General features: G+C 38.7%; 1 protein-coding gene across 2 annotated transcripts; it reads left to right on the top strand.

The window, feature by feature from the left end:
- The first annotated feature begins 551 nt into the window (after window positions 1-551).
- Window positions 552-26,963, top strand: AGTR1 (angiotensin II receptor type 1). 2 transcript variants are annotated; one of them, XM_030227145.2, is made up of 3 exons: window positions 552-687; window positions 5,195-5,312; window positions 18,699-26,963. In XM_030227145.2, the coding sequence occupies exon 3, from the start codon at window positions 18,752-18,754 to the stop codon at window positions 19,829-19,831; it is 1,080 nt and encodes a 359-aa protein (XP_030083005.1). In that variant the 5' UTR covers window positions 552-687; window positions 5,195-5,312; window positions 18,699-18,751; the 3' UTR covers window positions 19,832-26,963. The 2 variants fall into 2 exon arrangements, with proteins under 2 accessions (XP_030083005.1, XP_018768537.1); XM_018912992.3 differs by lacking the exon at window positions 5,195-5,312.
- Window positions 26,964-27,417: the final 454 nt, after the last annotated feature.

The following is a 27,417-nucleotide window of genomic DNA, read 5'->3' as shown; positions in this document are numbered from 1 at the left end:
TGTTGCCTGTCCTGTTTAGCAGAATGAGAGAGACACAAATAAGCAAAACCCCTTCTTTAAATGACAGTATCAGTGCCATGAAAAGTCCTCCTAGAACATGAATTCCGAGGGGGTGTCCTTTGCTTCTGCTCCACATCCAGAGAATAAAGTTTGCCAGATTTATTATGGCAAGTACACATTTAACTCCATTAGTGACGATCAGAACATCTCAGTTGTGCTCACTGGAGGCGCGGAGGAGTCTTAGAGAAACTGGGAATGTTTATTCAACACTCTCGACCCCTTCCCCTGAAAGCTGGAGGCAAAGGCAAGGAAGGAGCCCCTCATGAGCACCCCTCGCTCCATCTCCGCAGCCGCGACCCCAACTCCCGGGGCTGGCTCTGCCCCGTCCTGCCCAGCACACCCAGCCGGCTCCGCAGGCACGGCTGCCGGGGAAGGAGGGGAAGTGGGAGGGAGCCGGGTCAGCGGGGTCCGTCCCGGGAGATGGGTGGGGAGAGGCAGGGGCGAGCCGGGCTGTGCCGCAACGCCCCTCGCTATAAACGGAGCGGCCGCGCTCGGAGCGGGAGGAGCGGCACGGCCGGCAAGGAGCGATCCCGGAGCTCAGCCCAGCTAAACTCAGCCCAGCTGAGCCCAGCCCAGCCCGGTGCTCTCCCAGCACCGCCGGGGCTCAGCCACCCCGCCCGGACCCAGGTAAGCGCGTCCCCGGCCGGCACCTTCGGCCGGCCTGAGCGTTCACGAGCGTGGCGCAGCCTCGTACGGAATTTCTACTTGGCTTGGACGGAGCTGGCTCAGGAAGGCTCAGTCCTGGACGAAGAGCAGCCACTTAACCCCCCGTGCTCTGGCTTGCCTTGCGAGGCCCGCTGCACATGATTATTTCAGAGAGGACTAAGTGCCCCCCAGGCTCCCAGCCCTCTCGAGTACTGACAGCAGTTTGAAGAGAAAGCAGGGGCACCCTTTGGCAGGGGGCACAGCCCTCGGAGCTGTCACTCGGTCGAGGCTCATCCTGCAAGACGCAGCCCCGGCGCCTCTGCTCAGGATCAGAGGAGCAATTAAATTTTTATCGCTGTGCTAAGCTCACGAGAGAAATGAATCCAACACCAAAAGTGATGCTCGTGGCTTCTGGGAGTTGTGCAAACAGTTCAGTTTCTCAGTCTGGCAGGCAATGCCACTTCCAGCAGTTAGCAGCAAGTATTGGCTTAATCAGAATTTTGTATCATATGCTCTCCATAACCAGATCTATCTTTTTTCTACAGAGAAAGAATAGGAGTGCTCTACAACAAGAGATTAATTTTAGTTAGTGAAGTTAAAGTGCCTCCCTGCCTTTTTTTCCCCAGCCAGTTTCTAAACTTCTGTTTGACTCACACTGGACTAGAGGTCTTCAACAAGTTCAGATGAAATCCTGTGGTATATTTACTGTTCTGTCCCTCTCCATGCATCAAAACACTTAATTTTACCAGTAACTTACAAGTACAAGCCCTGTATTCTTCTAAGCCAACTGGTGTATCAGTAAGTCAGTCAGGTCATGATGTGCGCAAGCAGTAAAATTGCAGTATTCACTTACACCTATTTCTATATTTTTGCAAAACTCCTAGAATTAATGAGATGTATGGCAATAAGGGACAGCAGGATTCTGCCCAGAGCATGCTACAGTTCAGGGTAAATTTCCATCCCTTCCAGAAGCAGCAGCACTCATTTGGATTGTGCTGCATAGCATGGGACAAGATAGTAAATTGGCTCAGTAAAATCACAGGTTGAGGGTATAAAGAGAAAATTTTTTGTATAGGGAAGCCTCTTCTCTTGTCACTTGCATGAACCCACAGCACTAACATGATTAGATTTTTGTCTGAATAGGAGGATTAAGTATGGCCTGAAGCAGGTAATTACCATGATGATGTAGAAAGGCTTTTTTAGGTCTATTTTAGTGTCAGACAAATGTTTCATACTCCTGACTATGGCAGTTCATTTTGCTTGTTGCCACCATAATCTTTTAAATTACAGCCTCTTTCAAAAATATTAAGTGCCTACAAATTCAGCTTTTGCTCATGTATTAAGAGTTTAAAATGTATACCTTTCCAGCAGGAACGGGGTATTTCTTTTCCTCTCTACAACATGAGCTACACAGCAGAGAAAAATCAGTTGTGATTATCGTGTGCTTCCTAGTTTACGTTGTTGAACTGACAAAGCAAAGCACCCCTGTACAATTAAGAGAATTCACATTGAGACCAGCTCTATTCAAATTTAATAATCATTCTCCCCTTACTTTTGTCTTAGTAATAGATGGAAACAGAGATAATTTTTGCTCTGGGGGAGAGCAGAAGCGTGCTCATTTTCTATGGGGTAAGGTGTCCTGCCTTCCTGCTTTGAAACAGTGTCTTCCTGGGCTGGCCAGCATGTGCAAACTGCAGCTCCAAGTTACTGGTTTAAAATAGCAGCCTGAAGTGTCAGTACCCAGAGCACTGCAGAAGTGAGGAGTGCTGCCTTTAACTTTCAAATATCACAACTCAACAACCTGCTTTTTACAGTTCTTTTAGAACAAGAAGATGAATGATGGTATTTCCGTTTCCTGAATAATATTAATTGTATTAAATATTGGAAAATATATTTAATTTCACTCTGTCATTCTATAAAACCAGAGGCAAATGCAGAATGTAAACATGGTGATTTATTTACACTTTCTAGAAATGTATAGACTGATGTGGAAATAAGTGTCAGAGTTAATGCCCTTTTTAAAAAATTCTGGTTTAGATTATGGGCACTGACTACATTTTTCTACTCCTAAATTTTCTTCTCTGTGGTAATTTTGTCCTCCATGTTTGTTAAAGGATAATATTTAAGTAATTCTTTTCTCTGGCACTACCTATTGTTGAACACAGTAATTAATATGGTAATTTAAAGTTACGTAAATTCCAAACTCTCATTCCACTGTCCTAGTTAAAACCTTGTTTATACAAAGGCAAAGTATTACTTTAAACCATTTTAAGCAGTCACAAATTGCTCCTATTTGCTCACACAGACTCCTAATTGCTCATTACCTCTCTTTTTTCTCTGGAACTCCTTCTGTTCCAGAAGTTATTATAGTGTCACCAGTAGCATTCATAAGCTCACCTGTTGCTATAACTGCACAAATTTAGGGATCTTAATCACACTCTAAGAACCATGCAATTGTTTGAGTTATTGGCATGTTCTCTGCACCTTAAGTATCCTATTCTGCCTTTATGACTTCATAAAAGGTCATACTTGTCTTGATGTGGATACAGAACATGGATATTTATGCATTGCTTTAATCAAATACTGCATCTGACAAACATGGTTAGTATTGTGCATTTTTTAAACTGAATTTAATGGTTTTCTGCTAGGAGACTACCTCAATGAGAGGAAAGATCAACTAAAATTGAATTTGGATATGTTGTATCTAAAGCTGAGCTGGGGAGATGGATTATCAAGATTCATTGCCTACTAATAGATCTGCTTGGGCTTTACATTGGACATGTGAAAAAAAATGACCAAGCTGGGAAGGGTGGTGGACAGCAAAGCAAAGTATTGCCCTCAGCTATTTCTGATAGCAGTGCTGGCAGCACAGCAACCCTCTCTCCAGAAGGAGAAGCATAATCTCAATCTTTTCAGAGTTGCCAGAGTGGTGAGATTGGGAGCTCACAGCAGGGAGGATTGGGTGAAGCTGTAGCCTGGCCACCACAGGCCCTTAGCAGCCTGCTTGTCCTGTAGGCTCTATGGCACGCTTAGCTAAATCTCCAGCCTTTGGGTAATCTTGGCTCAGTTTTCAAGCCTTAGCTAGTTTATTGCTGCTGCATGTTCCTCTTGCTCTTAGCTGTACAGCAATTCCATCAGAAATGCAGTGACACAGATGTTGTGTTTTACCCTGTGTTCCTCTCAAAAATTAATCAGGAATTTTTCAGTATTATTGGATGGAAGTTGGCATTTTTGGACAGCTGGTCCTAAAGGTGACTATAGTGTTTTTAAGAAGTCAGCCTCTGCATTTTAGGATCAGATTTGAGAAGTAAAATGGCAGAATGTTACAAAGAAACATACTTAGAAATCTCATAGAATTCTGAAAGCAGTAGAAAATGTGGATCACTTTTAAAGAGAGAGAGAAATGGAGGAAAAAATTACATCATTCTTTTCAGAATTTTAAGGTTAGTTTCCACCAACAGGAATAAAGACTTTGCTATTGCTGAGTATTTAACCTCACCTACTTACATGGAATTAACTTTGCATAAAAGACAACATTTTTGCATGTAAGCACAAGGTGAGTTCAAATGCATTGGAGAGTTTGAGTAGGAGGCAGCCTAAAGCATGCTTTGAGTTTCAAGATGCACAGAGCTCATTCACGAAGCTGAAACACTGCAGCCTGAAGAACAGAAAGGCTCCAGGAGAACTATTTCAGTGCAATTGTGGCTGTATGTAGGAAAGTTACTAATCACAGTATCATTTTCTGTCTCTTCCTTCTGATCCCAAACACCCTAGCAGTGAAGAGCAAGCCAGCAATCTTTTGCTAATAACAGTATTTCTTCCCATTCTCTTTCCATCAACAAATTTGTCTTTTAAGATCACTTTCACCAATAGACAGTCATTCTACTCAGAGCACTCATTCCATGTTCTGTACCATTTTCTAAAATGCATCCTTTGCCAACAAAAGAAAACAAAACAACCCTAAAATTGCCAGATGTACCCTGGAAGGATCTTTGTCACTTTGGAGCATTTTGGGGAATTTAACAAATTTGACCAACAAGAGGATACTCATACTTAACATTTTTTTGCCTCAGCTGTAGCAAAAGAAAAGAGGTTATCTTGACTGTAAGTCCTGTAACAGCTGTGATTGTTTGAGACAAAGCACATATGAAATAAAATTGCTGGTCTAATAATTTTTGGTCTTACCTTCAGATAAATGACAGATTATACTAAAATTACTCTGAGCTTTCAAGTGAATTGCGACAAAGGATAGGAAACTATCATGTTCCAAATGACATGCTGTTAGTATTCTCTGCTGCACCATCATGTGAAAGAACTGTGGATTTTGGCCTTTGGTCAGGTGTCTTTTAAAATTTTTATTCCATTTGCCTTTTGTTTGATAGCAAAAGTGTCCAGGTATTCACTACATAACAAGGCCAGCTAGAAGGCTTGGTTACTGTTTGTGGTGTTTATCTCCTTTTCTTGCAGCTGAGTAGCATTTCTCTTGTAGGCACAGAGGACAGGTAATAACTGAAGACAGCCTCACAGCAGGAAAGTGAGATCAGATTGGCAGTGCAGCAGTGAGTGGCATGATTGAAGACAAGATAAAAAGCAGGCTGCAGCAAAAGGTAACTGGCAATATCTGAAGAAACTAGTACTGAATTTGGGCAAGGTCAATATTTAGACAGTATTTCATTGCTTGAGGTGAAAGCAATGATTAGGGTTACAGCCAGAACAAGGAATGATTTAACTAAACTCCTAATTTCAGCTAATTCACCTATTCCTTTCTTTACTTCTAGTTCTTTCAACTTTGTGAGTTACTGATAGATCCTTGGCTAATAATCAGTAGATGATGTATAGAAACAGAAATAGAAATTAAAATTCAGTGGATTCTTGAATCCTCTCAGTTTTCAGAAAACAGAGAGGAGACACTGAAGAGGAGTGCTGTGCCTCAGCATTTCTAGCTGAGAGGGACACATGCAAATAAGTAAAACATTCCAGAAAACCACTGAACAGCTGTACTTTCATGATGGGGGGCTTACGCAAGGAGAAAAATGCACAAGTTGACTTCTCTAAAAAATGTCCTGTTGGCAGCTGGCCTCCATTTAACTCTGCTCTAGCATCAGCACAGCCTGGCCAGAGCCTTTCCTTGAAGCAGGCAGCACATGTTGTACAAAGATGCAGCCTGGGCTTGTTTATTGAGAAACCATTCACGCCCTTCCCAGTCTACATTTATAAGATGTAAATTGCCCTTTCATCTTTTTCTTTATAAACTCCTATTGGTTTTCATCTTTTCTCCTTTCTCCACTCATTCTTGTTGTCTGAGCCTAAATGTTTATGTAGTTTTAATTTCTTCCCCTAACAAGGGGTAAGTCTGCTACCACTGGAGTGTCTCAAGATTTGTTTTCTCCATACTCAGGCTCTCTACTTGATGTGCAACAGTTAGAAATGGAAGGCATGGGGCAAGAATCAACATGTGTTATCAAACTGGGACTCTAGTTATGTCTTTATTGTTTTCTGCTTGGTTTTGTTATTAGCAGCTTGCCATGATTTGACAATTACAGTTTCTCAAATCAGGTAAAATATTTTTTATGTGGTCTTCCTAAAGAGCACTTTTCAAAATCATTTTACCTTCAAATACATTTTATGATGCCATTCCATGTTCTTAAACATAACATTAAAAAAAAAAAAAAAAAGCCATGTCAGTGAAGGACAGCCACACACTCAAGGAATTGCACTAATTTTCCTATCACTAAAGTGAAGCTCATTTAGCATCTCTGGGAAGGCACAGCACTACCCGTTCTGGGCTTCTCTGCACTGGTGTTTGCTTGAGAACCCAGACTGCACCTGCTTGAGGATGCACTGATTCACAGCATCATAGATTAGCTCACTCCAGCTGTAACAGCTGTCTTTGTTTTGCTATCTCTGGCTGGTCCTCAGTACCCACAAGGAACATCTCAGGACAGCAAAGAGAGTTCACCAATTAATTTTATTTTCAAAATAGAGCAATAAATTTTACTTTTGGGGAAAAAAACAGGAAACAAGCTGTACAAATTTGTCAGAACATCTATTTTGAGATCATTCTATTAAGTGTGCAGCCTTCCAGATAAAGCACTGAGGATCATAGTAACTTGTTTTTCCATGGGTGATAATACCTTTCACACTGACATGGATTAAGGTGTCTGTGTTTGACCTTTCCTTCTCTTTGATTAACCCCTTAGAAACTCACTAGTTCAATTGACTCATATATTCTCAAATTTTCTTCTAGTCCTCATAATGATCTGCCCTTAACAGGAGTTTTGTGCAACTGAAAGCACAACTGGGCCTCTATGCTTTCAGTGTTACACCTACCAACAGTTACAATGATACTAACTGCTCTTGAGCTTAGCTACATTACCATTTTAAAAGATTTTTTTTGTCTGAATAAACTCTTCTACTTTGCCAGTTACTCATACTGTTTTCTTTCCTTTCTGCCTTTGGTTCCCTTTTTCTGACCCTAATGAGCTATTCATTAAGAAGCCTCCATGCTGATCTTTTGCTTTTAATCTTTTAACTTTTCCCTCCAGGCTGTTCCTAACATTCTCATTTAGGGAAGAAAAGTCTTTTCTGAGGGGTATTGCCGTTGTGTGATATTTTCCCACTGTAAGGATGTCTAAATTAATTATATAATAAGAAAAGTAATCAAGTGTCTCAGTCAGACACAGTGGACCAAATCCTATTACAGATGGCTGAATTACAAGACAAAGCTTCCTCTGAACTGAGGTGTGGAAACCTAACATCCATTTCCTTGCCCAGAAATCCACACTACATTGCCTTTGCTTCTTCAGTAAGACAAACACTATTTTTCAAAATAAAAAAAAGAAAAAAGTGTTCAATGCAAGTTTTGCTTTCTTCAGAGCTGTAGCACTGACTGGTAGGAAGTTACATGGAAATCACTAGCCATGACACTGGAAATGTAGTGATAAAGCTTTCACATTTCACATTTTACCATGGCAGACACTTTAGTAATACTGGTTTGTCTGTGCTCACATGCTGCATCTGCACATGTTTGTGTTTCAGTCTTCATTACTCAAAGCAAAAGATTCTGTTTCTAACTTCAACCACACTGGTGAAAGGTAACAGGAGTGGGATTCATTAGAAGGAAGGTCTTTTTAGGTGGCAATATGCAACATGAGCTACAATCAGTCAACTCATCTAATTTCCATTAGATCAGAAAGTGGAACACCTCTGTATGGAGGAGGTCTCTCCATTCCTGCAGTAGAAGCAGAGAATTTTCAGTGTTTCTTTTCCCTCCTGCTTTCTGCTTAGCCATCATTACAGATGAAGGTAATTTCTCTGCACAATGCATTTCTAAAGCTTGTCATTCATTAATTTACATTTGCCTTCTGTAGTTGGGGGGGAAGCTGGGGGGTGGGATGTAAAAATAAAAAGCCCGTCCTGCATATTGAGCCTGTGAAGCACATGGGTGCATCGTGGCCCCAGCCTGGTGATTTAGCTCAATGGCAGGAAAATGTTATTTTGAGGATTAACATACCAGGAAAGCTTCAACACATCAGAATGTTGCCATGCACATCAAAATGTTACTGATTTGCTTTACATCTTGAAGCAAATCTATGTAAGCTCTCTGGTGGCACCTTTCTTGCTGTTTTACAGGAAGGTACAGAAAGGCAGTTTCTTGTACCAGAAAAGCAGAAGTTCTTTTCAGAGTTTGTTGCTGATTGCATTAGTGTCTCACCTTTAGCTAAGGAAAGCTGTTCAGGAGTGCAGATAAGCTGCATACATTAAGTTCATTTTTGCCTCTATCTTCTGGCTCAGCAGCAGAGTTACATGACTCTGGGAGAGGGGCAAATGACACTGTGGTCTCAGAATAAAATAAACTACTGGAAAAAACAAGGAAGCCTCTATTTGGACTAACTGGAAATTCCACAAAGTGCTATCACCTCCCAACTTTGTCTACAAAATTATTAGCTATGTCCCCTACCCTTCTTCCTAGACTAGAGGGAGCAACAGAAACCTAATTAAAACATTACTTTTGGTACATTTATACTCGTAACACCACTGATTGAGTTGTGTCTTTCACAGTAAAGCTGTAAGGCAGAAAAAGGGCAAAGATTGAAAAAAATCCTTTTCTCCCAGAAGTAGGGTATTTGGTTCTTGAGGAAATAGTTGAAGTTTTGGCCTTTGCATTCCATTTCCTGTTGTAATCTCTGCCAGGAACAAAAAAGGTTCTGACAGTGATTGCATATTGCTGTGGGCATGTCACTCATGCAGTAACCATTTTATGATTTAGATGCATGATTTATGATTTATATGCATGAAATACCTTTTACTGCTTAATTATTAACAACCACTAATACAACCCAGAGTTTAAGCTTATGTAAATCTCACCTGTTTTTACCTAGAGGCTGGTAAGCTAGCTCTGTCTTGCAATTATAACAGTTTAAGGAAGTAGCCTTTTCCCCCCCAAAAGGCCACTTTGCACCTGATGGCTCCCTTCTGCTGGACAAGTGCAACCACTAAGACTGAGATCTGGGCAATGAAACAAACTCTTCCAGTGTTGGATGCATTCCAGCTAACATTCCATCCAGCAAGAATAAGATCTGAGACCAGTGGTACTCAAAACAGCACATAAAATGTATTGTAACCCCTTATTAAGCTCTTCTTGCTTGAAATGACAGTGATACAATAACATTTCTCCTACAAGCTGGGCAGGAAGAATAGTTGTTACAGCTATTTTTTGCACATTGAAGAAGGAACCCTCAAACTTCAATGAAGAGGACCATGTAACAGGACAGACTCAGAGCTGTAGGGACTGTCCAGTGAGCTAATTGTGATTTACATATGATCTGAAAGGAGGTGAGATACCCCACTCCTTGTACCTGACCTCTGCCCTTAGAACTGGTCATGATAACCTGTGCTTACAGCAGTGCTTTTTATTTCAGTATGTTTTTTTTCTTTCTTACCTTTTCACAGCATTTTTAATATAAGACAGAAATATAAGTCTGGATCAAGGCCAGCATTAATGTAAATTCCCTTACTTCTTGGAGGTGTTCACAATAGAATCTTATGGTGCATTACAATGGAGATATTTCAGGTGTGGGGTTGAGTATCCATTTGTGCAGGATGTGCCATGCAATGTAATACAAAAACTAAAAAAAAAAAGTCCACACAAAAACTTCAAAACTTCTTACTCATGAAACCAAGCTATGAGAAAAGAAACTTAAAATTCCTCAAATTATTTCACTTGCACTTAATAAACCTGAATTTGATTCCTGTCTTTTATTAAAAACAATCACATGGGGCACACTGTATTTTATATAGGCAATTCCAACTGCAATAAAGGAAATGTGTTCATTCATTCGTTTACTATCACTCAGAGAAAGTAACTGTGCAGCATGTAACCTTTCACAGCTCAAACTCATCTCTTTTTTATTCATTCTGGGATTGATGGCTTAATTATGGTTAATTATTGATTCTTATAGGTACTTCCAAATACCCTAAAGATACTTCATAACCCAGCATCAAATTTGAAGTTATAAACCTGCAGTAAAATGTGTACTCATACTAAAATATTACACTGTGTTGCTATTCAAAAAACTTTTCATGTCAGTGCAGAAAACCTTAGAAATTCCAGTCCTACATGATACTGGAATATCTTTATCTTTCATTTACTTTCACCTAATGTGCAGCAAATGACATTGTGAGCAGTATGAGGCAACACCATGATCCTGAGGAGCAGACCTTATGTTAGCCTGCTGATTATTGATCATTTTTATGCCCCAGAAGGGCACCAATCTTCCTTTTTGGTAAAGCTAATGGCCAGAGCAGAGGTTCAGAATCCCATGCTGGATTGATGATGGCAGCTAGTGCACTCCTTTCCAAGTCTCAATAGGCTGCCTGCATGTCTTCTGCCTCTTCTACAGAAAGAGACAATTCTTTACCTCGTGTTATAAACAAGAGCAGTGACTGCTTCTCACTATAAAAACTAATTCTCATGTTTAAAAACTAATTTGGCTATAGGTTTAATAACCTAAACAAGGAAAAGATTATATTCATTTCTGTCAAGACAGACCAACCAAGGTGACAGGACACCATGAGATTCCACTTCCAAACATCATCTTTTCTGAAGCTTAGAATTGTGATGTTTAGTTTCAGAAGTACTGAAACAGAACTATTAATCTAGAAATATATTTTACTTTGTTTATTTAATTATCTTTTTAGTTCTAACTCACTGCTCTGGGGAGAATTTTATATTCATATCCTTAAGGTTATATGATATCTAAGACACATTAAACACCAGAGAGTTTGCAACACATTTGTGCAGCCTTTCAAAGAAAGAAAACAGAAATCGTTCTGATTATTAAAGGGGGGGAAAAACAGACCAGAAAATTAAAGTCTAAAATATCTGGCATACACTGTTGAGCCAGAGCCAGCAGTATCTAAAACCACTACCCCACTGATCCTCCACAAGAGATTAAACACACTGCATGTTGACAGTGCTTAATCTTTCAGTGTTTTGGAGTCCAGTTCTATATGGATTGGACCCAAGAATGTTTTCCTTACCCTTAACAGCAGAGAAAAAAAATGTGTGTATAAGAGGAAATCAATGTTTACTTTGAAACTTAAATCTAGAGAATCCTAAAAATGAAACCTATAAACTAAAAGAATTCTACTTACTCTCTATTTTGGCTAGCTCTAATGAGTACTCAGTTCATCTGTCAGTCAACAAATTTTGTAAAAAAAATCCCCATAATCATTGCTATGGTAGCATTCACTAAATCACTAAGTTCTGGTGAGGTTGAGAAACTTCAGTGAAGTTGAGCAATCCTTTCTTGGCATGAACTTCTACTAGTAAAATTTTATAGAAGTATTTACATCAGGGCTTCCCAGATTCTGGGAAAAAAAAATCACAACATACACAAGTTGGGGATAGTTAGCTTTGTCCAAAGAGCTAAGTAGTAGGAAGAGATTTCCAGTGTTTCTGGACTCTGTATGTACAGTGAGAGTATATGCAAACAATAGACCAAACTTTCCCTGCTACTGCAGCTGCTCTCATTACAACTTTGACATCATTACACTGTGGATTGCTAAAATCCTGTCATATCTTACACTGTAGTATTTTAGCATTTAATGTCCAAAATATATACTTGAAAGATTTTGTTCATCACTCCACAGCCCCATAAATTAGTGTTTAGAAATGGCCTTTCACTTATGCCAATTTTTGCCACATCGATTTTCCAACACAAAGTGTAAGTGTGCAAATAATAGATTAGATTTCTCTATTCCTCATTTTAAATCTAGCCAACTGCTTGCTGGTTTGCCATCTCCATATATCACTTCCATGCTCTCTAAATGCTCCTATTTTTAGCAACTTAAAGATATACACACTGTATGCTTGTACCCAAACATCCCTTAAGTGCACAGAGTTACACTGACACTTGAATGACCCATTGGTCATAAGTACAGGACAAGATACTCATTAGTCCAACTCATCTGGCACAGGACACTAGAGTTTATGTCATTTTTTGGTTCTATTTTCTTGTTTACAATTTTCAATAAAATAAATCTCATTGTGACACTAACAACCCTTCTGCTCCATCTGAATTAAAAGCTATTTGCCCTTTCCAGCATTAGGGAATTACTTAGGTAAACACAATTTGAAACAGAAAGCAGTATCATGCACTGACATTGTCCAAAGAAGTAATGAAAAATCCAAATTTATTAGTAAAAGTGGGGTGTGGTGGTGTAAAAACTATTAAATATGTCTCTATTTCAAATTAATTGATTAAAATTCATAAACTGCACATACCATTTGGATAACACTGTTACCTTTCAATTGTGTTATCTTTCAATTTCTAAAAGTCCCTTAAGTTGCTTTAAAAAAAAAGTAATTCTAAAGTGTCATTTTCAGCAGTAAAAATATCTTCATTCAAAATTGGCTGATATTTGGGTTCACAACATGCCTAGTTAGATCTAAAATAATCTTAGTTGAATGAGTAGGTGTCACTATTTTTCCATCTGCATTACTAAAGTGAAGTTTTTTTAAAATATTCTTAATTTGGGAGAGAAACAGAGAGCTTAAGCTGCATAGGTCTTTGATACAATAAAATATCAGAATCTTATTCTAAGTCTTAAAAGTGCAAGAATTGGACTTGTGTTAGCAACACCAGGAATGTGTCAGAATATAGGAAATTAGAAGCTGCTAGATACTAAAATAAAGTGAAAATAGTTACCTCTGGTACATTAAATTTAAATAAGTACAGGTACAATGGTATATATTTTGCCTTATGTTTTCATCTTAAATATTCTTGAATGAAGGGGATATTTTGAAAAGTGATGGTACTTGAGTCTAAAACTGCAATTCTCTTACTTGAAAATAGGAAATACAGACCTCTAGTGGTCAAAATCTACATTATGTGAGTTAAACTTGAAAGCAATTTAAATGTCACTATGCTTAACTGTGTTACTTTCTTTTGTATTTTCCTCCCCCATAATCATGCAACATCATCCACACCCCCAAATCCACTGTTCAGACATTCCACAAGCATTGATTTTTCCCAGAGGAAAAAGCCCCTTCATCTGTCTTTTTTCACATAAATGTTATGACTGAAACTGAGTAGTTGAAAGATATTGGGAAGTGAAGAGAAAATTAATGAGAGTAGTCCATGAGAACAAACAGAAAATAGATAATAACGCTTCTCAGAATAAGCTATAAAGCCATCCTACAGAAGGACAGGCTCTTTTGAAGTGTGGCAGAGGAAATAAATACAGAGAAGTTCTTACAGAGAAGGTCAGAGTACATAAACAGTCGACATTTGCAAGGTAACAGGAACTGTTCTGCTAGCACAAAAAAAAGTAATAACCAGTTTGGATTTTGATGTTGTAGAGAACCAGATCCTGAGAGGATCACAGGCAGTTTATTTTCCAGCTATGTAGAGCCAGCACAAGTAAAGCAGGTCAGCTTGAGTTCTTGCAAGGGAAAGGCACAGAAAAGAATCCACAAATAGGTGAGAGCATTAAAAAGATACATACTTTTAAATAAATAAAGCAAACATCAAAAAATTAACAGCAATTTCAACAGACTGGCACCTGCCTCAGCTGCACAGCTGTTAAAAGAAAATGCTAAGGCCAGTGCAAGGACCTGCAAGTTCTGTTTGTTCTGATGTCAGACCACCTCCTGATCCAAAATTGCAGAGCAGCTTGACAGCTGCTAACTCTGGTCTGCTGAGGTTTGCTTTGTGTTCTTGGTGTGAGCCTGATGTTGTTAGTGAGCTGATCTACAGACACTGCTGCAGTACTACCTATCACAGCTCCTTTCCAGTAGTATTTTGATTTATTGGCATTTACCACAAAGTCAGATGCTGACCTCTGGGGAAGGTAGCAGTGATGACAAGAGCCCACTGTAATGGCCCCACAGCTGGAATTATCTACCCTTGCTTGTATTTCTCTTTCCCTTCACAATCTAGCTATCAACTCTGGATTAAAGATATTTAAGAAAGCCATCAGTGGGAAATACAGACTGCTAGAACCAGCTGAAGAAATAAGAGCCAGGAGAAAAGTAAATCTATGGCTTCACAATGGTACTGCTCAGGAGCTCCAGGAAAGCACAGAAGGTGCTGAAGTGTGGGTGTGAAACAGAAGTGGCTCTATTCACTAAGGCCATGAGAACAGAAAGGGTTACTCTGTGGGATACAAAAAGACCCCAAAAGCCTTTGCAATAAAGCATGTGTAAGTGTCATTACTTTCTCAGCAGTTAGAATAAATTAGGAAAGGGGGGGACTAAATTCTTAAGATAAAGGAAAGTTTATGCCACCAGAAAGAAATACATATAGCTAATATACTGAACATATTGTTCCAAACATTTTTCATTCTTTTTTCTCCCTATGCAAAAATTTTATTAAAATAGAATGCAGTATCCTCTTAAACATGGAACTATCTTCTCATTTGTTAGGAAAGCAAATAACCCACCCACTCTCAGAAGGAAAGTGCACATTACCTAGTGATAAGGTGGATGAGCTGTGGCAGGATTGGTCAGCCTGGGTTTATTTAGTCTTTGTCAAAGCAAATATTAAGTACATTTTTGTTCAAAATCTGACTTGTGACACCTGCTTACCTATTTTTAGCTGATGAAGTTCTCATAGAAAAACAGCCACTGCTATCTTATCTTTTGGTAGGCAAAGTGCTGTTTGCCTTGCATGATCCCAGAATTCCTTTTTTTCCACAGGCAGTTTAATTAGGATGCATGTTCACCCAAGAGAAGCAATAAATGGAGTGGTAAATAATAGTTGGTTGAGCAGTCTAAAGAATTTCATTATCAGTGACTTATTGTAATCACTGTAATTAAAAAAGATAAAAGGTCAAACAGGTAAGTTTGACCTCAGAACAGGTACTTGCTGCTCACCAGATAATTTGTTGGAGATTGATGCCACAACATCAAAGTCACAATTCAATCCTGTTAGAAAAAGCACCTTGTGTGTCAGCCTTAAAATGATCCAATTATCATTATGTTAACCCAGGTCATTTGAGATGCTTTACATGGAATTATCAATGTGCACAACTTAATGGACACATTTAAGTGGCCAGCATCTGCTTTGGATGTGTGCAGCCATGATGCTGGAACGAGCAAATGAACTGTGGCGAGAATAACAGGGAAAACTGAAGGTGGTATGGGAAGGAAGTCACTGCCTGGGAGGAATTCACATTGCTGCAGTGGCCCTCTCACAGTACTCAGCACAGCCCTGGGCCCATGCCTTCAAAAAAAAATTACCTTCTCCAACTTGGATGCTTTTCCTAATGCTCTGAAGTTACAGTTGTGCTCAAGGAAGCAGATCCACCTGAAGCTAACTCTGAAAGTTTAGAATTTCCAGGAAATTTAAAAATTCCATTTGGGATTAGCAGTGCCTTCCTTAGTGTGCTTTATCTGTACAGCTCCCATGAGGTTCATTCTCACAGTTCAGTTCATTCAGACAGTTTTAAGATACCCAGATGGCAATCCATATGTGTTTACCCAAAAGCAACCACATTACATATTTCTGCTTCCTTGTCATTAATGAAAATATTGATGGATTTATTTTAATTATTGAATGTAATTTCTTAGTATAATTTTAAAATGGTAGCATACCAGACACATCATTTGCACAATTCCACTGACTTCAGTGTTACACCAAAACCTTTTACCCCCAGAAGGATTACACAGTCTTAGAGGTAGATGGAGGTAAAATACCGTTTCTTGACGAAATCATGCCTGATTTTGTAATTATTCCAATATGATTCTTCATGGGAATTGTTCTGCCTTTTTTTATTACTCAAGCATTCCAGAATATGCTTAGGCAATTCAATACCTCAGAGTCCCAGACAATTATTCCCCAATGAATTATTTTAACACATTTCTGAAAATGCAATAGAATCACTGTTACTCTTTCTTGAAAGAACATATGCTATTAATTAGTATCAGCTAAAGCTGCTACAGACATGAAACAGTACAGGTCACCATGTGGGTCGAAAAGGGAAATTGGAAGCAAAACACCACAATGCAGTACACTGAAAGGGTGTGTGAGGACACCATGGGAAAATTGCCTTGGCATTGCCCAGAATCAACCCCACAAAAAGGGAATATTCACCCTCAGCTGCATTTGTCTTAAACACTGAATCTGCCACTCAGTGCACACAGAGCCAAATGGTACCAGGGACTGGTGAATCTTGTCTCTGGGAAAGGTCTTGCCCAGCCTTAACCAGGCCTGGCCCATATTATTGCCAGTCACACTTGCACAGTGATCTCCCGAGCAGAAACTTCACTCCAGATTCTTACTGCAAAGTTCTGGGCTGTAATTTTAGCGGGTATATAAGGGAGCAAAACTGTAAGTGACCATGCTGCACCAGCCTGTAGCTGGGACAGGGCAAATGTTGCCAGACCTTGACGTTGCAGAACATATCAGTTACTGTCAAAGCTACTTTCATAACCATGGATGAGATAAATCCTTTTATCTTGAAATCTTTCTATTGTGGTTTCCCTGTCCCAGGGATAGGCTGACCTTCACAGAGCCAAACACCTTGTATTTGAGATCTGGCACAGTTTGAAACCCAGGTTTTGCTCAGGATGTACTTGAGTGTGATCAGAATGGTGAACCTTTCTTTGTGTTAGCTCTGTTTGCTTGGCTTGTTAATTTCTTAAACACGGCAAAAATAGCTGATGTAATTTCCAGACATCTACACCAACTGAAGCAACAAGACTAATACACAGAATGAATTGAAGGGACAGGGAAGTGTTGCATGGGACATCTTGACAAAGTGTCTATGAGTTGCATTTTACTAGATACTCTAAACTTGATAGAATTATCAAGAACCTAAATCTTGACACGCTGCTAGCTGTGCAGGAATGAATCAGGTTATGAATGCAAATATATGCTATGACATGAGTTAAGACAGAAATAACAAGTCTTCAAAAGGCTAAGAGCCAAAAGGTGACCTTGCTCACAAGATGCTGCCTGCAACCCATATTCTGGGTTCAGTTCCTGGCTCCTTCAGACTTCCTGTGTGGGCTTTGCTGAAACAAATCTGTGCATCACTTTCCCTATTAAAAATACAGTCATTTGCTAAAAGATTTGTCTTCCAACAAGAGCCAGTCAAACACTAAACTCAGTGGCATTCTGAACTCAAAAGGAACACCAGTGCTGAAGCACTCAAATAATGAGCAGCTGCATCTGTGACATCACTGGTGTGTCTGTAATGATGGGCACCTCTGCTTTCTGAGTGCATCTGTACTGCCCAGGGACTTAGGGTAGGGCTTACATTTATAAAGGGTTTCTTTGCTCTTTGGGGTTTGCTTTGTTTTGGTTTTGAAGCCAAAGTATTTCAGTTAATCTTTGTTTTAAGCAGCACAAGTTAGGTTTGGCTTATAGCTGGATCCTGCAAACAGCAATAAACACTGCTCTGCAATATTGATCATAAATTTTTTTTTTAAACATCCATTATTTTTCAGGGAAGACTATCTGTGTTTAGAAAGTAATGAGTATTAGAGTCACTTACACTGTATTACCTGCTTTCTAGAGTAATCAGTCATTAATAAGGAAATGATTCTTACAAAACACACAGGCCTTGGCAAACCAAACAGGTGCCCTTTGAAGGAGATTTCATACCCTTGCTGAACACTTAATATGATCCAGAAATACACCTTCAACTCTTGGATACATAAATTTTGTCAGCAACTGAAAACGTATTATTATGTTCCCCTTTGCACCCTTCTTAAACGCTTTGTACAGTTATTAATGCACAACAGATCTGGACATGTCTGGATTTTCAGATTTTTTTCCCCCTCACTAGTAGTTAAATGCTATTGTTCCAACGCAGATGGGGAGCTAAGTAACCTCTAAATATTTAAGGTATTTTTGGTAAAACAGAATACTAGACCGTGTGTTTTCATCTTTCTCTGTGGTGTAAAACTTTTCTCAAAGAATTAAGTAATGTATAAATAAATTTCTAATGATTAATCTCAGAGATACAAATGAGTACCTAATCTAAAGTCACTTATTTTCTTAATTCATTGCAGTTTGTATTTACATACTTAATTAGTATTCAGAGTGCTTTAGTTTCTGAGACATCTGAATAACTTACCTCACTAAATATGTCACCTATTTATGGAAAGAAAATCTAAATACTCTGCTAAATTTATAGTTGACTGCTATTTTCAGTCTCTCTTATTATTTTTGACATATGTTCACTAACCAGTATTATTTTAATTTGGAACTTTGTTAATCAAAAGAGGTTTTTTAGATTTCATTTATGCTAAAAAACTGAAAAAGTCCAGCCTATTCCTAACATTCTTACCTCTGTTTTTACTCTGCAGTCTGTATTAAAATACAAACTGGTTGATAAAACACTTGAAGATGGCTTATTTTAAAGTTCAAAGACATTGACACATTGTGTTAGACTTGAAAAAAACTTGACATTTAGTTGAGAATTGTTAAAAATTAAATCCCTACCACAAACACTGTTTCCTTCCTCTTTTCCCCTCCTAGGTGTGAGCTTCATCTTTTCACCCTGAAACTAGGTTACAGGTGAGGAGTTCAAGATGATTCCAAATTACTCTACTGAAGAAACTGTTAAAAGAATCCACGTGGACTGTCCTGTTTCAGGACGGCACAGCTACATCTACATTATGGTTCCAACCGTTTACAGCATCATTTTTATCATAGGCATATTCGGGAACAGCCTGGTCGTTATTGTCATTTACTGCTATATGAAATTAAAAACAGTAGCCAGCATCTTCCTTCTCAACCTGGCCCTGGCTGACTTGTGTTTTCTGATAACTCTGCCCCTCTGGGCAGCCTACACGGCCATGGAGTACCAGTGGCCTTTTGGCAACTGTTTGTGCAAGCTGGCCTCGGCGGGGATCAGCTTCAACCTGTACGCCAGCGTGTTCCTGCTCACCTGCCTGAGCATCGACCGCTACCTGGCCATCGTGCACCCCGTGCAGTCGCGCATCCGCCGCACCGTGTCCGTGGCCCGCGGCACCTGCGTGGCCATCTGGCTGCTGGCAGGCGTGGCCAGCCTGCCCGTCATCATCCACCGCAACATCTTCTTCGCCGAGAACCTCAACATGACGGTCTGCGGCTTCCGCTACGAGAGCAACAACACCACGCTCCGGGTCGGGTTAGGCTTATCCAAAAATTTGCTGGGCTTTTTAGTTCCTTTTCTGATCATCTTAACGAGCTACACCTTAATTTGGAAGACTCTGAAGAAGGCATATCAAATTCAAAAAAATAAGACTAGAAATGATGATATCTTCAAGATGATTGTAGCAATTGTGTTTTTCTTTTTCTTTTCCTGGATTCCTCATCAAGTGTTCACTTTTCTGGATGTATTGATTCAATTACATGTAATAACAGACTGCAAAATCACCGATATTGTGGATACAGCTATGCCCTTTACTATTTGTATTGCTTACTTTAACAACTGTCTGAATCCTTTTTTTTATGTGTTTTTTGGAAAAAACTTCAAAAAATACTTCCTTCAGCTAATAAAATATATCCCACCGAATGTCAGCACACATCCAAGCCTCACAACCAAAATGAGCTCCCTCTCCTATCGGCCACCAGAAAATATCCGCTTGCACACCAAAAAGACTGCCGGGCCTTTCGACACCGATTGAGGCATTTCACAAAGTTCTTCTTTTCAACAACCTTGTGTGTGAAGCACCAAGAACAACGAGATTCATCTGCAGTCCTGAACATCACAGCTCATTACAGCAACACTGGATCACCTCAGAGAAATCATACTGTAAAGAGTCAGCAGTGGCCTTACAGCTCACGTTGTCAAGAGGACTGCTTCGCTTTCATTTCACTTTTCTTTACTGAAAGCAGCCTAAGTGTTGGACAGGTGTGTCAAAGTTCCTGCCACATCCCACCATTTGCTTGGAACTACAAAAGAGGGGGAGGGAAAACTCCTAACTTAGGTTCACAGATGTTTCAAAAGGAAAAGCTTGTATAAATAACATGAAATACAAACAACCTGACTTGCATATATGTGAGCTATTCTGTTGAAGAAGTGGAGTTTTGTTTCTTGTTTTGTTGGTTTATTTTTAATTACATAAATGTCCTATAATCATATTTATAATATATTTTCAAATATATCCTATATATAGTGGCCCAATTTTAAACCCAAATGGAAATTTACAGCCCTTGAAATTGGTCTTATTCTGATTTATGCTACTATTTTTTTAATGACATTTTTTCATAATATATGCAATAAAATTCAGATTTATTTATTAAATATAGAATAAATATATTTTTAGATTTATATTCCTACTCATACATTTCAAACATTGCTTCAGAAATGTACATTTATATCTCAGTGGGTATTTTTGTAGTAGTTAAAAAAATAACTATGTATATGCACAGAAATGGGGTTCACTCAGCCTTTCCTCATGATAAGCCACCCTGACTTTGAAGAACTTTATATACAGAGGGAGTGGACTCCATACTCTGTATGACTAAAATTAAAGTATTTAAAATTCCTGCACATTTAGTAAACTCTTATGCTGATAAGCTAAAATAGGACAATGCTTATGCATCACTTTAACTAATAATACTTTTAGTCCAATGACAAAACATCCAATATCAAACTTTACTTTTGGCTTTTATGGAATTTCTCTCCATTTATATAAAATTATGCCCAGGGTATTTTTCCCTGTAGAACATTTTTTTATTTATATGGAACAAATTCAGATTTATACTGCATAAATCAGAACTAAAGTCTGGCTCAAATTCTTAGTACAAATCAAGAGGAAAGGAGACAAGCACTGTGGGAAGTTTCCACCGATGATACCCTCCTGTGTCCTTTTTACCTCAAATAATGCACTTCAGATAACATTTATGCTTGATTCACACCCATCTATTGTCTTCAAAGATAAATGAGTCCATAAGTACTTTTTGGCACTACAAAACTTAAGAAAAATTTCAAAACTTTACACATATCACATAGAAAATTACATGCCCCTTGAGAATTTACAGTATTTATTATCTCCAAAATCATACATATAATGTGGCTGTGTCTCAAGTAGTGAGTGGTTGGATTATCCATATTTTCTGATTATCGAAATCAAAATATAACAAAACAGTTATTTCTGTAGTTTAATACTTTTTAATTTAAAAATGGGACTACCAGCAGGTCTAGAAATCTTCCTACTCTTTCATTCACTTATACTAAGGGAAGTTTTTTTCAGTTTTGCCTTCACTCTTCCAGCTGCAAAAGTGTGAACAATGTGTCTACTCAAATACAGCAAGGCACTCTGATGAGTCACAGCTTCTAAAGCTGTATGATAAAAATAACTCTCCATTAAAACTTTAAGTTAATTTAATTGCAAGCCAGTATCTTGACATTTGAAGCCTGAATGTTATTTAACTATGTCATTTAAAGCCATATTTAAATTGTTATACTGAATACTTTCTATTTAGCTCATATCCTTACAGGTGAGGCATCCATTTGCTTAAATTGAATGTGGCAATAACCCCATGCATTATCAGTAGCACCCAGAAGAGGACCAGTGCCCCAGCACTCTCTAAGCCCACAGAGGACTGGCAGAGATTGCCATTTATCTGTATTTTGTTCATGGACACCCATGCACAGGCTGAGCAGCATCGGGATCGGGAGCTTCCCCTGGCAGAAGCATCTCTGTCCAACCACAATTCTGCGTGCTGTGCTTGCCACCTGCTGGATGCAGCCACAAATTTGCTTTACTTCTCAAAAGTTGTTACAGGAAGAAATAGCAACACTTCCCTGCCACCTGAAGGATCTGAAGATCCTCGCCTGTGGCAAAACTCCTCTATAAATAACACAAACTTGTCCATCTGGGAGGCCAGTAGCTTCCTTGACAGGGTCTAAGCAAGCATTTTCTCATCACCTGCTCATCCCTTTGGTCACTGAATCCCAGTGCCCCCAGTGTCCACAACAGGGAGCTCATTTCAAAACATTGATTGCGTTACTACAAGAGCCATTTCAAAGAGAAGACATAAAAGTCAAAGACATTGGTTACTGATCTTGATCATTTCATGCCAGATCCTGCCGTTTTAAGAGGCTATGTATCCTAAGCTACTGGTGGCACCTCCATCTGCCTGTGCCATGTGAAAAAGCAGGAGCATGCACATTCAGCTGGGTTATGGAGGAAAGGTAGGAAGGGATTGCACCTGTGTGCTCTGAGGGCAGCACAGACCTTGAATCGATAGGCAAAGAAAGTAGAGGGGAAAGCTTTCGTAAATAAAGCAGGGAGATTTTCATTCTCCTAAGCAGTAAGGAAACTATTATCAGCTGCCAAATATGCTAGCTCCTTAAAAGAAAATATAAAACCAACAGATCAGCAGATACTGAAAAGAACGCAGAGATAAAACTCTACAGCAACTCTAACTGAGTAGCAGCAGAAAGTAAACTCCTTGGAACACAGAGTTACTGTATATAACCAGATGCTGCAGTTTCACAACACCCCATACTGACAGCTAAGGGAAGAGCCCACAGGATGGACACCCAGACCACTTCCATCATGTATCTGCAACCAAGGCAGGTGCTGGGAAGCATGTTATTGCTCAGCCTTCCACTCCCCTGCCCACCTATGCATGGGGCAGGCAGGGCACAGGTGAGGCAGAGGGGACAGTCTGGCCTTTGCTGGGGACCCTTGGCTGTGTGGTCCCTACTGAGGGGCAGAATATTCTTTGGTGCAGAATATTCTTTGGTCCTACTTGCCAAAAAAGAAGGGAATAGTAAGTATTTGGCTCTGTATGACTTTGCCATCTTTGGGGAACTGGGGATTGAGTCCTCTTAATAGCAAAAGAAAACTAGCTGTAGATGTTTGAGACAAAACTCCCATTACCTTAAAAAACACAAAATTGAAACTGTTAATATGCAATAGTATGCAGTTGTTTTTAAAGGGCGTATCCACAGTGCTTTTCATTCCTGTGATGACCAAAGTAAAATACTACCAACTCTTAGTCTGTCCTCGTACTCTCCTGTTATAAGGAACCCAAATCAGTACTAATGAGAACATCATATAACCCTAAATGCAGGCATTACAACCCCTGTTCCACCACAATTTGATTTATTTGAATGAACACCTTTTTTTTCTGCTGAATAATTACTAAATTACATATTTGACGTGTACATGCAGAACACCTATTTCTATTTATTGTGCAATAGTACTTTCTGTGACTCATGCTTTGTGCTCTCCTCCCTACTTGCTTGCCCACTGTACACCCATCCTAAATCATACTGTATCATCTATACTGGTTAGCCCAAATTCCAACAACACCATTACAGATAGAGCAGGAATTAATCTGGCTTCTTGGCCTAACAATTTCCTTGTGTTTACATTGTTAATCAAGAGGTTGCAGAGTAAGCACAAGACCAAAAGTCCTTTACCTTGCCAGCATTACTATTTAGGTGATAGTTTCAATTGTCTACATGAAACTGTGACAGCAGCAGAGAATACAGTAAGTTTTCTAGTTTTGCTTGAATAGCTTCAGCAAAGGTTTCATTTGATAGACCTGACCTCCTTTTTAAGTATACTAAAGTGCAGGTATTCCCAGGGAAATATTTGCTACTGAAAGGAGAAACAAATCCTTGGGAGAGGGTGGTTGAAGGCCTAAAACAGGGACTTGTTGAATTTGTAAATATTAAGTGTTAAATGTAAATATTTATTTTTGGTTTTGCAACAGGCTGAGGGGAAAAACACACACACACACAAAGAATAAATCTTTCAGCTTAGTGCAAAGCGAGGGCTGTTCTATCAATCATTGAGCGCACTTCCACAGCGACCTCCCAGCCAAGGCTGAACTAACAAACCCTCAATGCTACAGCCCAGCTAAAGCTCACCAGCAAGCTCTGCAGATGTGGCAGGACACTCAAGAGATGGGGACAGAGCAGATCATGCTGTCAATGCTGTCTGAGGACAGCATTGTGTGATCCTTTTAGTGAATTAGTGCCATGGGCACCAGCTTTATAGTTGGCAAGTTAGATAACAAAAACTAGTTATTATTTCCTTTTCAATATTTTTGTGCAGTTGTAATTTGTGCCTCGTGGATGTTAAATGTTTTCTATTTCAATAACCATAGTTTTATATCATAGAAGTTTACCTCGATTATATAACAACTTTCACTGTCTGAAGTATTACTAAAACCATACAGGTCATCAATAAATGTTTTTGTGAAAGTCATCTCCACTTCTGGGTTAAGCACCCAAAGCAAACAGATCTGTTTCTGTGTTGTAAGTACTATACTGTTATCTGTGTAACTACTGCTATATATATGTATATATAAATATTTTTAGGCAATATCCTTAAAGTATTTCTGTGTAATACTGGAACATTTTATACCACTATTCCTCATTACTTTTAACCCTGATCCAGCTCTCCCTTAAATCTTTGAGATGAGCAGGTTGTGTCTGCTATTGTTATTGAAAAGGCTACCCAGCTAGCTCCAAAATCACTTGTAGAACGGCAGTAATTCAGTAATTCACTTCTGTATCCCAGAACAGACTAAGCTAATGAAGTTTAATTGGAGTGGAGACTTAGCAAATTGCTAATTTTCTTAGATACAAGTTGGAGTTTGAAGCCAAATTTAGGCTTAACCTTTTAGAAACTGAATTTAATTTTAGGGACAGATTTATTTGGAATACTGTGTTAAATACAGGATCCCATTGCCTTACAAATAATGGCCTTGAACAGCCTGACTCAGGCTGCCTGTGGCTGAGTATTCTATGTAAGTAGATCCACTTAGAATATAAGCAGTGCCAGATTGTACTGTGGCTGCAGTGGAAACAGCAACAGGTTCCAGAAGGGAACCTGATGATAAGATATGACAATATGATAATAAGAAGGGACTGGGAAGGGGACGAGGGGTTGACAGTGAAAAGAATGGTAGATTGGATTTTGCCATTTCAAATTTGTATGAAAATAAAATAGAATTTAGTATCTAGCATATCCCTAGTAAACCCCACTTCATACCGTGTCTTACAGTGTCACATACTGGAAAAATATGAAAAATAGTTAAAGGTTGGGCCTAGGAAATTTTTATGGCTTATCTGCTGTATAACATTTTTAATGTATATAAGTTATTCCTCTGCTTGTGTACTGGCAGCTTTGTGTACCAGTCGTGTTGTTAGGCTACAATTAAGCAAAGGCTCTGGGACAGGAGGAGAGACAGAGCCATACCTTGGAGCTTTATCATGAGTGATCAGAGGTGAAGGATTGTTAGAAAAGGATGGAAAGCAAAGACAGTTGCTGAACAAATGCAAAATTGCAAAGATAATTAACCCCATTAAGTAACATTTTTGAAAACAAAACAAAAAAAAACAAAGTCAGCCAAATAATTAAAAAGAAAAAAGCAAAAGAGAATAGAAAATGCTGAAAAAGAATTTCTATTCCACTTAGAATTACAGAGAATTTCAAGCATCTCCAACTCATGTGCTCAAGTAAATGCAAACCTGACCATTTCTGTGAAATTGAATGAATAAACAGAAAAGCTGAAGTTAACAGATGTAAGATACAAGCAGCCACTTTGCTTCTATTGACTTTGCTTTCAGAAAAAAAGTTGAATTATGAACTTGAAATCCACCAGATAATTATATGCCCAGGAAAGGGAGACAACATACTGCCTATGGGCTTAGATGAGCTTTGCATACCTAGCCTGAATCCTCCTCCTGCTTAGCTAAGTCTGAATCTTCCTCATGCTTAATTTATCACATGGTACACAACTACACCAAAAAAAAAAAAAGAAAAAAGAAAAAAAAAGAAAAAAAAACACCAAAACCACAAAATGGCTAAACCAGAAAAAATAATAGAAATAAGTTAATTGTGAAAATATGTATTACAGTAGTGCTATTTAATTTTTAAATCACCTATGAAACAATAGGGGATCTAAAATAAATGATGATAAACTTGTTAAAACAAAGTTAAGTAATTTTTAAGCTTCTATAAGGATTATGTTTTGCACTGTAAAAAGATCTCCAGGCATGAGAAGCAAGATTCCAGACCCAAAGCCCTCTTTCTGTACAGCAGCACCTATAAAGTGAGGCCATGTGTATGATTTGCAGGATGCCTTTCAAAGGCAGGACATAAAGAAGAGCACCTGAGATGGAATGTCACCTGCCAGAGCATTGTTAGTGTTGAACCGATTTTTGTGATGTGATTATTCTAGATACAAATGGAAAGAAGCAGTAGAAAGACATACTCTGTATACTAGACTGTACTACACATTGCCATTTTTACATGTTAAATTCTGAAGAATTTAATCTCTGGCATTTTTTTTTCTTTGCTTATTTATGATAGCTCTCTATACTGTGATGTGTCATTTTTACATGAAGTACACATCAGATATGGACTGTTCTGTTTAAAAAGAAAACTACACATTTTCAACAGCTGTCTAACACAGCTGCAAAACCAGTAACCTTTTTCAAGAGCCATCTACACCAGACTGGTTGTATTTCAAAATATTGAAAATATTAAAACAATACAAAATAACTTCAAATAAGTGTCAGTTTAACTTATTCTTCACACCATATGTTTAGACTGCATCTCTTAAGTTTGTCTCTCCTTAACCCTGTAAGCAACTGTGTTTTTATCTTTAACTCAGCAACATGGAGGAGAACCATGTACGGAGTCTGACATGAACACTTAATTCCAGAAAATGTACATTATCTGTACAGCTTATACCCTAGAAATTCTACAGCTGCTCAATTTTTTTTTAATCAGCAATGTTTGTGATTCAATATCCTGTTAATTAAAGAAGACTTTAAACATTTATTGTAAAAAATATACTTTACTTACTGCTTAAACTTAGATAACATTCTACCAAGGGATGTGCTCCTACAATTCTTTTCACGAGGGATTCACCACTAAAGTATACATCAAATATGTTTTGAGTGCTTGACATATCAGTACCAAAATGTCAACATTCATTACTGTGACCCAGAAATATGCATTTGATTTAAATATGGAACTGAACCACAATACTGTCAAGACACTAGAAAGTATACACTACATTAAAAAAAGAGAAAGCTAAAGGCATATTCCAATTTTTATCTCAGTTCCTGCCCAAAAGTCAACTGCAAACTTCTCATGCAAGAAAGTTTTCCTTACACTTTGCTGCTTATCTTGGAGCTGTTTAAAGGCTAAATTTTCTGCCAAGTTAGTTCAATTATTTTGACAAGGTTATCCCATGACAGAACATGCCTTTATCTCTCCTGACATATCAT

The sequence above is a fragment of the Serinus canaria genome, chromosome 9, assembly GCF_022539315.1.
Source record: "Serinus canaria isolate serCan28SL12 chromosome 9, serCan2020, whole genome shotgun sequence".
NCBI lineage: Eukaryota > Metazoa > Chordata > Aves > Passeriformes > Fringillidae > Serinus > Serinus canaria.
The sequence above is the reverse complement of the archived record's forward strand: the minus strand, read 5'-3'. Positions and strand labels throughout refer to the sequence as shown.

Coding starts and splice junctions, on each gene's coding strand:
- AGTR1 (XM_018912992.3), top strand. CDS start 18,752: ATGATTCCAAATTACTCTACTGAAGAAACTGTTAAAAGAATCCACGTG.